This window comes from Medicago sativa, chromosome 8, assembly GCF_051527215.1.
Source record: "Medicago sativa cultivar Bolivia chromosome 8, Bolivia_mono, whole genome shotgun sequence".
Taxonomy (NCBI): Eukaryota; Viridiplantae; Streptophyta; class Magnoliopsida; order Fabales; family Fabaceae; genus Medicago; species Medicago sativa.
The window spans coordinates 53292404-53307048 of NC_140756.1; the positions used below are offsets into that span (position 1 = coordinate 53292404).

Genomic DNA, 14645 nt, shown 5'->3' on the forward strand with positions numbered 1-14645 from the left:
ATCAAAAGCTTGGAATACCCTTGAAAATGATCTAGAAAAGATAATATCTTTGACATTATATTGTTGTTTAGCCCTTTGAATATGAGTCTAGTTGTGTAACTCATCCCAGGATTCACCAAAGTCTACAACTTTTGATCTTTTGTCGAGTAGAAAGAAGAAAAGAAATTAAAACCTCAATTATTAATAATCCAAAGGAATAAATGCATAAATTTTAAAAATCCATAAGCTGAAATAATATATCCTAAAGGAATGATTCCCTCAAACACATGGAATCACCCTTAAATATACTCATAATACATCCATAAGAAAGCAATAAAAGCCATAGAAAAAAAATATAACAAAAGCAATCCCTCAATGTCACTATCAAAATGAGGGCACAAAATCCCAAACATAAAATAAATACTTGGCATACAAACCAATCAAGCAGTCTCATAGAAATAGTGTTCATGAAAACAACATGAAATAGTCCCTCCATTATTCTTCACCTTCTGTTGGTGGTGCTTCTGTTCACAAACATGAATAAATAAAAGTAGTGAGTAATCGAGTTACATACAGAATAATAACATATAGGTTAAACACAACTACATAGTCTTATTTACACATAAAGTAGTCACATGATCCACTACTATGCCACAAGTTCACTGCACATTAACAAAACATTTTCACATGATATGCATATATTCTAATACCTATGCATTGACACACAACACTTTTACTTAACTTTTCACCATATTGCTCATAAAACTTGGAAAGTAAATAGAAAATACTATCTCAAAGTTGGACTCAGTTAAGTCCTCATAAGCTAGCTCAACTACACTTGAGGTCCAATTAGGTGACTAATGAAGGTGAACTTGGGGTTCATGGTAACATCTGAGATTAGACAATTACACGCAAATTTGTATATTAAAGCCCCCTAGATTTGCACCAATTTGTAATTAGTAAACACTCACTATTAGTATCAACACAAATATGTTCCCCTTCACTTAGATTTGTTATTTCCTTTCAATATGACGACCACATAGAAAAATTTCACTAGGTCTTAAACCCTACACATACCTCTCTCCCCTAGTTGAAATAAGTTACTCATCAATTGAGTACCACCATTAGATAGTGGTACTTATCAATATAACGGCTCAATGTACATATCGACGTAGCTCATATTATTCAAATTTCAATTTTTCACATAATTCACATATCTTATTACACACTTAGGTAACATTATCATAATACACTCAAAATATTTACTCAAGTACAACACTTAATATTAATCACATATAGAAGCATGATAATTTCACAACATAGAATCATCCAAAACTGTAAATATCATATAAATGCAACACATGATTTCATATAAAGTGCACAATGCCTTAATAATATTTTCAAGAATATCATGTTATCCTATCTTTCTAATTATCACATTCAACTAATTAAAGTCACTTATTAAGTTTAACAATCGGCCAAACCCCAAACAATACGACAAATTTGGCATTATCAATTTTTCCTGCTCAACAATTATACAAATAACTCAAATACAGCCATCTTACCCTTACCTTAGATTTGAGATCTAGCACCATGTAGGTTTTAAAAAATGAAAGGAAATGTCTCAATAAAATAAAGAAAATTATAATAAAACTTTAAAAGATTATTTTACTACACAATTCACAAAGGCAAGGAAGAATGAATTTACCCACTTAAATAAAATGACTCAAGAGATAACTTTGATCAATAGAGAGAGTCTCTAATAACAATATATTTAAAGGATTGAATAGGAATCTAAATGTGATTTATAACAAATTGAATCTGGAAGGAGGAAACTCTAGGAGGTTCTTAAACCCTTTAAAAATTAGCATCCATTTGAGAGATGAAATACCCTAAAAAATATAGGTTTTCTCAACTCTAGACTACTTTAAACTATCACAAAGAATCTCACACTATTTTTAAGGACCACACTCGCCTGAAATACAAATAATTCTTATCCAGCTGCCACATTTTCAATTACAAAAGATTCACAAGATAGTTATGCACAATTAAACATGTTCACGCTTAGGCAATCAAATTACATTTTCACACAAATAACATATCCTCGTAATTAAGAAATAAAAAACTAGCACATGAAAAAATAGGTGTTAAACATATTTCTACCTGTATTGTTATCCAAACCTCCAAAGTTTCTTTCAGAAAGACACATATCAGCACCACCATTAGGATTTTCAAGTGGTGGCATCTTCAAGTCTCTGCCCATATTATTATCAAAAGCTTTAAAATTTCCTTCAGAAATTAACATATCAGAGCGGCTATCAATAACATTTTCATGTGGCAGTATCCTTGTGTTGCTTTCCACATTGTCATCAAAACCACTACTCGTATAATCAACTTCCTTGATCAAATCTAATTGTAGCTGTTGGTTCAAAACTTTTTCATCTATGGTTACCCCAGAATCTGGTCCATTTTCATTGCCTAAAGCACAAGCCATTGGTGGTGGAGAAGGAGGAGGATTATTAAGAGGCAATGCCACATTTTCAAAGCTCATACGGATCTTTCTAACCATCTTAAGTTTTTCCAGAACAAAATTAAGCAAGCGATTTATCTCACTATCATCAAAATCATCTAAAGACTTACCTTCATTTTCTATTTGATGCATGAAAACTCCCATCAGTGTCTCTTCATTATCTTTATTGATTTTGGCTAGTTCCTCTTCAAGTTTTTTACCCTTTTCCTTTAAATAAGTCAATTGGTCAGTCATATTTATGGATTGTACTGACACTGACATTGACTCAAATTTGTGTACTAGGTCTTCTGACAGATCATGAGATGACGATATTGAAGATCTTGTATCACCTGGGCAAAATACAACAAGACATGCTTGTATACCACATAAGGTTGTCATCTGTCCCCTTTTTGTGAACCACATGTTCAATCTTTCCTTATACCATCTCTTTCTACGAGTAATCTTCTCAATCAATTTGGATGAGATCTTCTTTTTTCTGATTCCAGCCATAACTTCGATTAAGTGGTATTTTCTTTTCAATTTTTGTTTATATCATACTCTTCTTAACATAAAATAGAATGGTTCAATGAATCTTCGTCCAATTAATACACGTTATTTTTCTCTGAAATACACAATTAATTGTATGTGAACATAAGTCAAAACTTAAACGTTGTTGATTTCTTTAATTAATTAATATATGATTAAAAAATATAAGGAGCTTTATGAAAAAAGAGTAATATTAAATTTTCAAATCTTTTGACGTTTTTTCATTAAAATTTCCTTATTATTAAATTAAATATTGATATTTACATTGAAAATTGTACCTTTAATATTTAATAAGCATTCAATAAAATAGGTTATCTTTAATTATAAGATGCAACAGGGGGTTGATGTGTGAAGTGTGGGTTAAAGGTGTTGCATTTAATAAAAAGTAGATGTTGAACAACATATATATAAATTTAAAGACTCGTATTCCTAATGCCTTGAGGTTTTGAGTATTGATGTGGTGGTAATCTCACTTGTGTGGTTGTTCCTGTCCAAATATGAAAATTTATATTAGCATATTAAGACTTTCTTGAAAGTTCCAACATGAAATTGAATTTGACCACAACATTAAAAATTTCAACTTAAATATTTAATGAGAATTGAATAAAATGTTATTTCTTTTACTTGTAAGATACTTCATATTAATTATGAAAAGAATCGATCAATTTTTTTTTTATTTTAGCAAGTAAAGCAAATTTGTTTAAAATTAATAACATTTTTCAAGGTATACATTGTAAAAATTGAAATTTTCTTATGTTACTTGTTGAAACAAGATTGGTTTGTACAATTTCTCTAGAGCTTTGATGATAACAAAGTATTGGAGAACAATTGGATATGTTAATATATGTTCATGTGTGTAGGACAATAGATTAATTTTTAACAAGGTCTGAACATGTATAAGAGCATCAGAAGCACAAGAGAAAAAAATAGAATATGGTAGAAGATCTGAAGAAAGGTGGACCGTCATCGTATTCCTAAAGGCGTAGAAGCCCTCCTAGAAAGGCTCTAAGCCCTCCAGAAAGGCCTTGTGAACCGTCATCATATTCCTAAATGAATCAAATGATCCCAGAAACACTCTTCGCATATCATCATCACTTCGCCTTGTCCCAAGACTTGTGCTTGGGGGGCTGTGGACCGTCATCGTATTCCTAAAGGCGTAGAAGCCCTCCTAGAAAGGCTCTAAGCCCTCCAGAAAGGCCTGGGCGCCCTCCAGAAGGATTGCTGAGCCCTGGCGCACCCCCAAAAGGGCGCCGCCTCATTAAACTTCTAGAAGCCTCTAGAGAACGCCTGAAAAGCTCAAAATACGCAAATACCCCCGTTGCTTGGAAACCAAGCAACCAAAACCCAAGCCCACAGCGGGCTATAAAAACCACTCTTGAGAGCATTCTCAAGGCATCTAACCATCAGTCTAAACCCTAGCATACGATTCTTAACCTTAGAATCCCTTACCGTACTTTTTGCAAGTACAGTTGGCGCCGTCTGTGGGAAGAGGGAAAACTAACCTTGACCACGTTTCTGAATCGCAAATCGTGGTTCAGGAACCCTAAAGCTAGTCCTCTGGATCGTAGAAACTCTTACGATTTGGAAACCCCAACCCTTTTCAACCAACCTGAATCGCACCTCACGTACGATTTAGAGAAAAGCCTCTCATCATGGCAACAGCTGAAGAATTAGACTCCATGTGAACCCAACTCGCTCAATTGAAGGATCATAACGATGCCCTTCAGGCCTCAATGGAGACCATGCAACAAAAGCAACTGGAGGAAAGAGAAGAATCGCACCATGGCGAGTTAGATGACCCTGAACCACAACCATTATCCACTGAAATCTGGGACGCGCCGGTTCCAGAGGGCTTCAAGCCGCCCCACCTATCCGCCTTTGACAGAAAAAGCGACCCCATGGAGCATGTCACGGCCTTCAATACACGCATGGCGGTTGTCGGGGCTCCTGATTCTCTGAAGTGCAAATTGCTAGCAGGTACTTTCACTGACGCCGCCTTACGCTGGTACATGAATCTCCCACGATTCTCCATCCTCAGCTACCAGGACATGACCAGAAAACTCATCCAACAGTTCTCCGCTAGTCGACACCGCAAGGTCCCAACAACCAGTCTCTTCAATGTGCGACAAGGACATAATGAATCCCTCAGAGACTACCTGGCTAGGTTCAACGATACGACCATCAAGGTAATCAACCCCAACCAGGAAGTGTTCGTCGGAGCTTTTCAGAACGGACTAAGAGCAGGGCAGTTCAACGAATCTCTAGCCCAGAAACCTGCGGATTCCATGGAAGAAGTTATAGCCAGGGCAGACTGCTACATCAAGGGTGAGGAGAGCAACGCGGAAAAGAAGGCCAGAGACGCCAAGGAGCGCATGAACAATCCGGAACGGCGACCTTATCAACCAACAGCTAGCAGAGATCGCCCCCCCTACAGAAGGCCAGAGAGGCGACCGTTCAGTCCGTATTCTCAAAGGGACTTCACACCCTTAAACACAAGGCCAGAGCGTATCATGAAGGAGGTCTTCGAAGCAAGGCTGATCCCAGAACCCTTGCCAGCCCGCAGCCCCGTCATGGGAAGGGATGAAGACAAATGGTGCAAATATTATAAGGTACGGGGACACGACACAGACTCGTGCATTCATCTTCGCCAAGAAATCGAGCGACTGATACAAAGTGGGAAGCTAAGAGGGTATGTCAGGGACAGAAGGGGCGAGAATAAACAGAAAACGGATCACAAAAAGGAGGAAGTGAACGACGAAAAGAGACACGCCATAAACACTATTTCAGGCGGTTTCGCCGGAGGAGGGGAGTCAAGTTCATCGCGGAAGAAATATGTAAGGCAGGTAATGTTGTGCCAGAAGTATGAAGAGACAGATCAGAAGCACGAACCGGAGGTATCCTTCACGCCCAAGGATTATCGAGACGTAGTACCCCACGACGACGACCCCATGGTCGTCACTTTACAAATCTTCAAGTGGAACGTGAAGAGGGTGTTGATAGACCCAGGAAGCTCTGTGGATATTCTTTACTACGACACATTTGATCGAATGGGGCTAGACCCGGAGCAGCTGCAACCTTTCAGAGGAACTCTGGCAGGATTCACGGGCGAGCAGGTTCATGTGAGAGGATACATTACCCTAAAGACAACTTTCGGAAGCGGATCTCACGCCAAAACCATTCGAGTCAGGTACCTCATCGTAAACTCGCCTAGCTCCTACAACATCATTATAGGTCGCCCCGCCTTCAACCTGTTGGGCGGATTCTTATCCACGAAGTTCCTAGTAATGAAGTACCCTCTTGACTCTAGAAAAATTGGAACCATTCGAGGCGATCAGAAACTCGCCAGGGAGTGCTATCATAACAGTTTGCGGTTGCAGAAGAACAGAAAGAAGTCAAGTAGCGAGGTAACGCACGAAGTTAACATGATCGATCTAGATCCCAGAGAAGGCTTCCAGCAAGAACTCCTGGAACCCACTGAAGAATTAAAAGAGGTCTCCATCGGACCAGAAGCCCACCATACAACAAAGATTGGCACGTCACTATCTCCTGAAGAGGAGGTCGCCCTGATCAAGCTACTGAAGAAGAATTTGGATCTCTTCGCCTGGCATCCGTCAGAAATACCAGGGATGGACCCTGACATTGCTTGCCACCATCTATCTATCAAGGCAGGCGTGAAACCGGTAGTACAGCGGAAGAGGAAGATGGGCGAGGAAAGAAGGAAGGCAGTTGATGAGGAAGTAAAAAAAATTAGTTGAAGCCCACTTTATCAGTGAAATAAAGTATCCCACGTGGTTAGCCAACACCGTCCTTGTTAAGAAAGCAAACGGGAAGTGGCGAATGTGCGTGGACTACACGGATTTGAACATGGCGTGTCCTAAAGATCCATATCCTCTCCCAAACATTGACCACCTGATCGACAGCGCCTCGGGGTACAGAACTCTAAGCTTTATGGATGCCTATTCAGGTTACAATCAAATACGGATGGACCCTCTAGACGCTCCAAAAACGGCTTTTATGACCAGCACAAAGAACTATCACTATGAAGTCATGTCTTTTGGTCTAAAGAACGCAGGCGCCACCTTCCAGCGATCTATGGACACCGCGTTCTCCGCACAGATAGGGCGAAATCTCGAGGTATATATTGACGACCTGGTCGCAAAAACGAAAGAGGGATACAGTCACTTAGAAGATCTGGAAGAGATATTGAGCCAGGTTCGAAGATATAGAATTCGTCTGAATCCAGCAAAATGTTCTTTCGGAGTGCAGGCGGGAAAATTCTTAGGCTTCCTCTTGACAAGACGAGGCATCGAAGCAAATCCTGACAAATGCCAGGCGATCATCAACATGAGAAGCCCCACCAGTATCAAGGAAGTACAGCAACTCACGGGTAGGCTCGCCGCTCTATCCCGTTTCTTGTCCTGCGTCGGCGACAAAGCCTTCTCTTTCTTCGCCTCCATTAAGAAAAAGGAGAGATTTGAATGGACTCCAGAATGCGAGGATGCTTTCCAGCAAATTAAGAAGTTCTTAGCCAGTCCGCCCATCCTTCAGCGACCAAATCGGAACGCCATTCTTTTCCTGTATCTGGCGATATCTGACAACGCCATGAGCACAATTTTGGTAGAGGATTCAACAACAGGAGAAAAGCCAATTTATTTCGTCAGCAGGGTGTTCAAGGGGGCAGAACTGCGATATCAGAAGATAGAACGTCTCGCCCTTGCTGTCGTCGTAACAGCAAGGAAGCTTCGCCCCTACTTCCAAAGTCACAAGGTCGTCGTAAAATCAGATTACCCAATCAGGCAAGTACTGGGGAAACCTGACCTGGCCGGGAGAATGGTGGCATGGTCCGTAGAACTTTCAGAGTATGACGTCCAGTTCGTACCAAGAGGGAGTATCAAATCCCAGGTGTTGGCAGATTTTGTAGTAGAGCTCGCCTCCCCAGTACAAGAACAACCTCCTTTCGTGTGGCTCTTATCTGTAGATGGTTCATCCAACCTGAAAGGCAGTGGCGCGGGCGTAATCTTGGAAGGATCGGACGACGTTCTCATCGAACAGTCCCTCAGATTCGAATTCAAGGCAAGCAACAATCAGGCCGAGTATGAGGCTTTAATAGCTGGCATGACCTAGCCCTGGAGATGGGCGCCGAGAATTTAAGAGCCAAGAGTGATTCCCGGCTCGTAACAAGCCAGATCACAGGCGAATACCAGACGAAAGACACACAGTTAGCCAAATACCTGACCAAGGTGCAGAGTCTCGCCAAGAAATTTAGCTTCTTCGAAGCCATTTACGTGCCACGGGAGCAGAATTCCAGAGCAGATTTGTTGGCAAAACTCGCCAGCACCAAACGACCAGGCAACAACAGAACAGTTATCCAGGAAATAGTTGCGACACCCAGTACGAAGGTGGACGAAGTACTTCAGGTCGTCGAGAACACAGGAGGATGGATGGAGCCGTTGCTTAGGTATTTGACAGGGTCGTTCACACCAACCGATGGCGAGGAAGAACAGACAATCAGAAGGCAAGCGTCCAAATTCACTTTGGTTTCTGGGAAACTCTACAAAAGAGGCCGCACGACTCCCTTGCTACGATGCCTGGGAGAAGACGAGACGCACTTGGTCCTTTTGGAAGTACACGAGGGCGTTTGTGGTAGCCATATAGGCGGGCGAGTTCTAGCTGCCAAACTCCTCCGCGCCGGATACTATTGGCCCACCATGCTTCAGGATAGCTCGACTTTCGTAAAGAAATGTGATAAATGCCAAAGGTTCTCCGACAGGAAGCATGTCCCAGCTCAGGAGTTGACCTCTGTATACTCGCCATGGCCTTTTCACAAATGGGCGGTCGACATCGTTGGACCCTTCCCTCTCGCCCCAGGACAGCTGAAATTTCTCATAGTGGGAGTGGATTACTTCACCAAATGGATCGAGGCGGAAGCAGTCGCTAAAATAACTGCGGAAAGAGTAAAGAAGTTCTACTGGAAGAAGATCATCTGTCGTTTCGGCCTACCTAAGTGCATAGTATCTGATAATGGAACTCTGTTCGCAAGCTCAACAGTGTTAGACTTCTGCAAGAACCTGGGGATACAGACAAAATTCGTCTCCGTAATTCACCCGCAAGCCAACGGGCAAGCTGAATCGGCCAACAAAGTTATTCTTAGCGGGATCAAAAAGAAGTTGGAGGCCGCCAAAAGTTTGTGGGCAGAACAACTCCATGAGGTATGAATAGTTCTCAAAATCAATTTACTCTCGCCTTAACTTTCCAAAGTTTTAAATCTCTTTCAAACTACTGTATTATATATAAACGATGCATCGATCAAAATAAGTACAGGTACTATGGTCCTACCACACTACCCCTCATTCTACGACCAGGGAGACACCGTTCACTATGGTCTACGGCACAGACGCCATGATACCTGTCGAAATCGACACCCCCACGTGGAGGCGAGATGCGTTTTCAGAAGAAGGTATCTATCTTATTTAGCCAGGCGACTAACATTTTTTACGTGCAGGGAAATATTGCTATTATAAATTTACGCGTTATTTTTCTTTAAAAAAGCTAATGAAGTAGGTATGGCGGTAAGCATGGACATCATCGATGAGGTCAGGGAGGAAGCACACATCAGGGAATTCGCAGCCAAGCAGAGAGCAGCTAGACGATACAACTCCAGGGTGACGCCCAGGGAGATGAAAGAGGGCGACCTGGTCCTCAAGCAAGTCGTCGCCCCAACCAGAATAGGCAAACTCTTTCCAAACTGGGAAGGACCTTACAGAATTAGGGAAAAGTACGCTCACGGGGCGTATAAGTTAGAAGAACTAAACGGAGATGTCGTACCTCGCACCTGGAACGTGGCCAATCTGCGTCACTATTATAGCTAGATTCTTTTTCTTTTGCATTTTAATTTTATTATGTCCCAAATAAGGATGATGTAAGATCACCACTGCAACTCTTATCATTTGACTTTATCAATAATACAGGGTTAGGGTGGCACTCTTTTCCCTGCAAGGGCAGGGGTTTTTTAACGAGGCGCCCTTTCCTTTTTTCACATTTATGATTCTCTCCGTATTTTTTCTATCATGGAAACAAAATTCGCCCACTAAAAGTACAAAGATAAAGGATCCACGACGCCAACCAACCCAAATAAAAAGTCTTCCTTCAGAGTAGGAAGCGCCTTCCATCAGAGTTGGAAGTGTCAAATAAAAAGTCTTCCTTCAGAGTAGGAAGCGCCTTCCATCAGAGTTGGAAGTGTCAAATAAAAAGTCTTCCTTCAGAGTAGGAAGCGCCTTCCATCAGAGTTGGAAGTGTCAAATAAAAAGTCTTCCTTCAGAGTATGAAGCGCCTTCCATCAGAGTTGGAAGTGTCAAATAAAAAGTCTTCCTTCAGAGTAGGAAGCGCCTTCCATCAGAGTTGGAAGTGTCAAATAAAAAGTCTTCCTTCAGAGTAGGAAGCGCCTTCCATCAGAGTTGGAAGTGTCAAATAAAAAGTCTTCCTTCAGAGTAGGAAGCGCCTTCCATCAGAGTTGGAAGTGTTAAATAGAAAGTCTTCCTTCAGAGTAGGAAGCGCCTTCCATCAGAGTTGGAAGTGTTAAATAGAAAGTCTTCCTTCAGAGTAGGAAGCGCCTTCCATCAGAGTTGGAAGTGAAAAATGAAACGCACACCCCGCCATCAAGGTTGCTCCCAAAAACAAACGCGAAAAAATAAAACGCCAGGCGTCTCAACGTGATCGTCGAAATACTTATATCGACATTTTCGGGCGACAAAAGATACCAGTTGCTTGAGAAAAGTTTAAATCTACAAAAGAGACGTAATCGCCGAAACACTCACTTTTAAGGAAACGACTCCCGCATTCTATCAACAATCAAATCAGAAGCACTAACATACAGAGTGAAAATCAAAGCAACGTATAAAATTATAAGAATACTTAACATTCGCGGAAAATTAAGCCACAGAGGAAAGGGACACCGCATCAGAAATAAGCATGCTTAAATATTCGAAATCGCCAAGCTGCCGGGCAAATAAAACAGAATTCGGGGGGCGCTCTAAGAAGCCGCCATCGTTAAATTACAAACCAAGAAAACATAGTTCAAATAAAAAGTACACGACTATTCATCATCCACCAACTCGCCGTCCACAATGATCTTGAAGGGATCAAGCTTTTCAACTTTGGATTCTGGATTAAACAAGAGCACCTGCTCCTTAGCACGCCTAAAGCCGTCGTCAAAGTATAGCGCCAGAGCTCGCCGTCCTTCGTCTACCGCCAACTCTGACTTCTCTAGCGCAGCTTTCGTCGCGTCCCTCTCTGTCTCCGCGGCCTCTTTAGCCTGCTTCATTTCTTCCAGGGCGGATTCAGCGGCTGCTTTGTCTTTCAACGCCTCCTTAAGGCGGCTTTCAAGTCCAGAAGACTTATGTTTCCATTTCTCCACGTCTTCCGCAGCATCATTGTGCTTCTTCTCCACCAAGTCATACTTCGTCTCCAAGCAGTGGCTCAACAGCATAGTTCTCAACGCTGCAGTATGGATATCCGCCACCAGGTCGCTGCACTTAGCTTTCACCCCAGCTTCCACGTCCACCTTGGTAAAGGGTACATGTTCCTTCGTATACCTGCAAGATCATCAAACAATAAAATCACTAAAGTCCAAAGACCAAACAGCCAGAAGGAATCAACACCTAAGAAAGACAGGAATAATATTATACCGGCGAATGTCGAATCCAGAATGCCAGAAAGAGTCCATCACGTCATCATTCAGAGAAGTCCCTCCGGTCTCTTTTCCCGAAGGAGGGCGACTGCTGCTAGGTTTAGATCCCCGACCCGTCCTCGCCTTCTTGGACAAAGGAGAGGCCGCCGGAGTAGGGGCATTTCCTCCACCAGCACTTTCTAAATCATCCACCTCAATCACACCAGAGTCGCCTTTAATAGACTCCTTCCTCTTCAACCTCCTCAAGGAAACGCCCCCTGAACTGCTGGACACGTAGCCATCAGGGTTCTTATTTCTCTCCAACTCAGCCAAATACTTCTTCATCTCCGCGCCAGTAAGGGGCAACATTTCGTCTGCACAAAGTAGAACAAACTCAGGTGAATAAATCAAATAAAATGACAAAACCAAAACAAATGCGAAACTTTTGAAAGACACTCACGCAAATAGGCTGCCATGCGGACAACGTCGCCCTCCCTATTTAACAGGTCATGAATATTTGTCAATGGAACCTTCTCCAGGAACTGAGTTAGCTCATACTCATAGGGCGACATTGCATCCAAGTCACACCCTTTCACCGCCAAAGGGGCACTGGTCCACCGAAGAGGAAACTTTGGTTCGCCATTCACCAGAACTGAGGACGTCGAGCACCCAGGCGCCCCCTGCACTCTAACGAAAGTATCCCGCCACTCCTTCTTAAGGTTACAAGCGTAAGTGGGAAAGAGCCTCTTTCCAGAGTGAGCAGAGATAGCTATCCAGGTTCCTTTGTTAACGTCTTTGGTGCCATAAAATTGGAAAAAGACGGCGACGGAAGGCTCAAGACCCAGCGACTTACACAGAATTTCGAAGCCACGAATAAACGCCCAGCTATTAGGACGAATCTGTGTGGGCGCCACATTCAGAAACTTCAATACGTCCATCTCGAAAGGCGTGAAAGGAATTTTCACGCCGAATTCCTCTAAGACGGCGGTATAGACGAAGTAGGATTCGTCCCCCTCGCCCGCCATCTCTTGATCACACACGCGCTCGTCTGGATCACAAGACAACAACACCACGTCCTCTTCCCGACCGGTGGCCGAAATATCGAACTTACTTCGAAATGAATCCATAGCAGAAACATCAACATAAAGGGAATCTTCTAACAACACTTCTTCCGCAAACAAAGACATCCCTATTAACCTAGAAGGTAACCTCTTCCCCTCCACTGCGCGCAAAGTTCCCTGAAGTGGACGAATTTCCCAGCACTCGTCCTCCTTAGTTGCCCCTGAAGTGGCAGACAGAAACACACAATCACTATCATGGCCCGAATTAGCACTTGACTCGCTCGAAAGGTCACTAAACAATTCTTCCCCGAATAACCCATCGTAATAAGCATCCCAATTGATAATCCCATCAACACCGGTAGCGTGCCTCAGACACGCTTTCCTCAAGTTTTCTTTTTCAATCGGATCACTGGGTTGGATCAGTTTCCCCTCACCGTCGCACTCCCTAATTAGAACCATCTCCTAAACTAACGTTTTTCGCTCTAAACATAAAAATACGAAAAGAAGGGAAAAAAGAAGGGATGAGAAGTCAATAAGTACCTGCGAAAGAACGGAAGACAGATCTTCAGATGCTATAAACCAACGAACGAAACGTGAAGAGAACCAAAGGAGAAGGCAGCAAGGAGCGTTGGAAAAATGAAAAGTGAAGAAATGAAAACATAGAAACTCGTTTTTAAAGGAGAACAAAAGTCGCCTCGGGAAGCGTGTCAGGCACAGTTAAGATCAAGACACGTGGCGGTCATCAGCGATTAAAGGCATATCAAAGGTCCGTCAACGCACTAAGAGCGCCTTGGGGAACTCGCCATACAAAGGGAACATACGAGGTCGCCTAATGGCGACCTCTTTCGAAACGAAACACACACGAAGCAGACCCGGGTCACCAACCATCTCGCCTTTACCCAAGACTAATGCTTGGGGGGCATGTAGGATACGGGCACACAGAACATACACCCTCGGGTTTCGTCAAAGCATCCCCTGACAGACTCAGTACAACGCTCCAAGTTCAAGACGTATATCTACCCTCGGGGTTTCCATGACACTCGTAAACCGCCCTAGCGAAATCCTTCGAAATAACCTGGCTGCATAGCAGGATTCCATGATATCATCATCACTTCGCCTTGTCCCAAGACTTGTGCTTGGGGGGCTGTGAACCGTCATCATATTCCTAAATGAATCAAATGATCCCAGAAACACTCTTCGCATATCATCATCACTTCACCTTGTCCCAAGACTTGTGCTTGGGGGGCTGTGGACCGTCATCGTATTCCTAAAGGCGTAGAAGCCCTCCAGAAAGGCCTGGGCGCCCTTCAGAAAGGCCTGGGCGCCCTCCAGAAGGATTTCTGAGCCCTGGCGCACCCCCAAAAGGGCGCCGCCTCATTAAACTTCTAGAAGCCTCTAGAGAACGCTTGAAAAGCTCAAAATACGCAAATACACCCGTTGCTTGGAAACCAAGCAACCAAAACCCAAGCCCACAGCGGGCTATAAAAACCACTTTTGAGAGCATTCTCAAGGCATCTAACCATCAGTCTAAACCCTAGCATACGATTCTTAACCCTAGAATCCCTTACCGTACTTTTTGCAAGTACAAAAGGTCAACCAGAAGTTAACGTCTTGGATTAGAAGAAAGGAAGTCACTCAGAAGCTGAAGATTTGCATTAGACTCTGAAGATATCCAGACTCTGAAGAATAGAAGACTCACAAGCACCCAAAACCCACGTCTCATTTGTCCTCTTTTGTAGTTGTCTCTATATAAACTCTGATAGTACCTTTGTGTTGGAAATCCCACCTTAATTGCAATAGGAGGTGTGTTGGTAATTCCACCTTAATTGCGATCTTCCCCTAGTTGCCTTATGTTGGCTTGTCTTTGAGGGGGTGGAATTAGTCC

The 14645-nt window shown here is 42.8% G+C and overlaps 1 protein-coding gene across 1 annotated transcript; it reads left to right on the forward strand.

Moving 5' to 3' along the window:
• Positions 1-4767: 4767 nt before the first annotated feature.
• LOC146899496 (uncharacterized) lies at positions 4768-6789 on the forward strand. Its single transcript, XM_085736791.1, has one exon. It carries the CDS (start codon positions 4768-4770, stop codon positions 6787-6789), a length of 2022 nt encoding a protein of 673 aa, XP_085592917.1.
• Positions 6790-14645: the final 7856 nt, after the last annotated feature.

Bases quoted from the DNA above. Each gene is read 5' to 3' on its own strand.
- LOC146899496 (XM_085736791.1), top strand. From the start codon at position 4,768: ATGGAGACCATGCAACAAAAGCAACTGGAGGAAAGAGAAGAATCGCAC.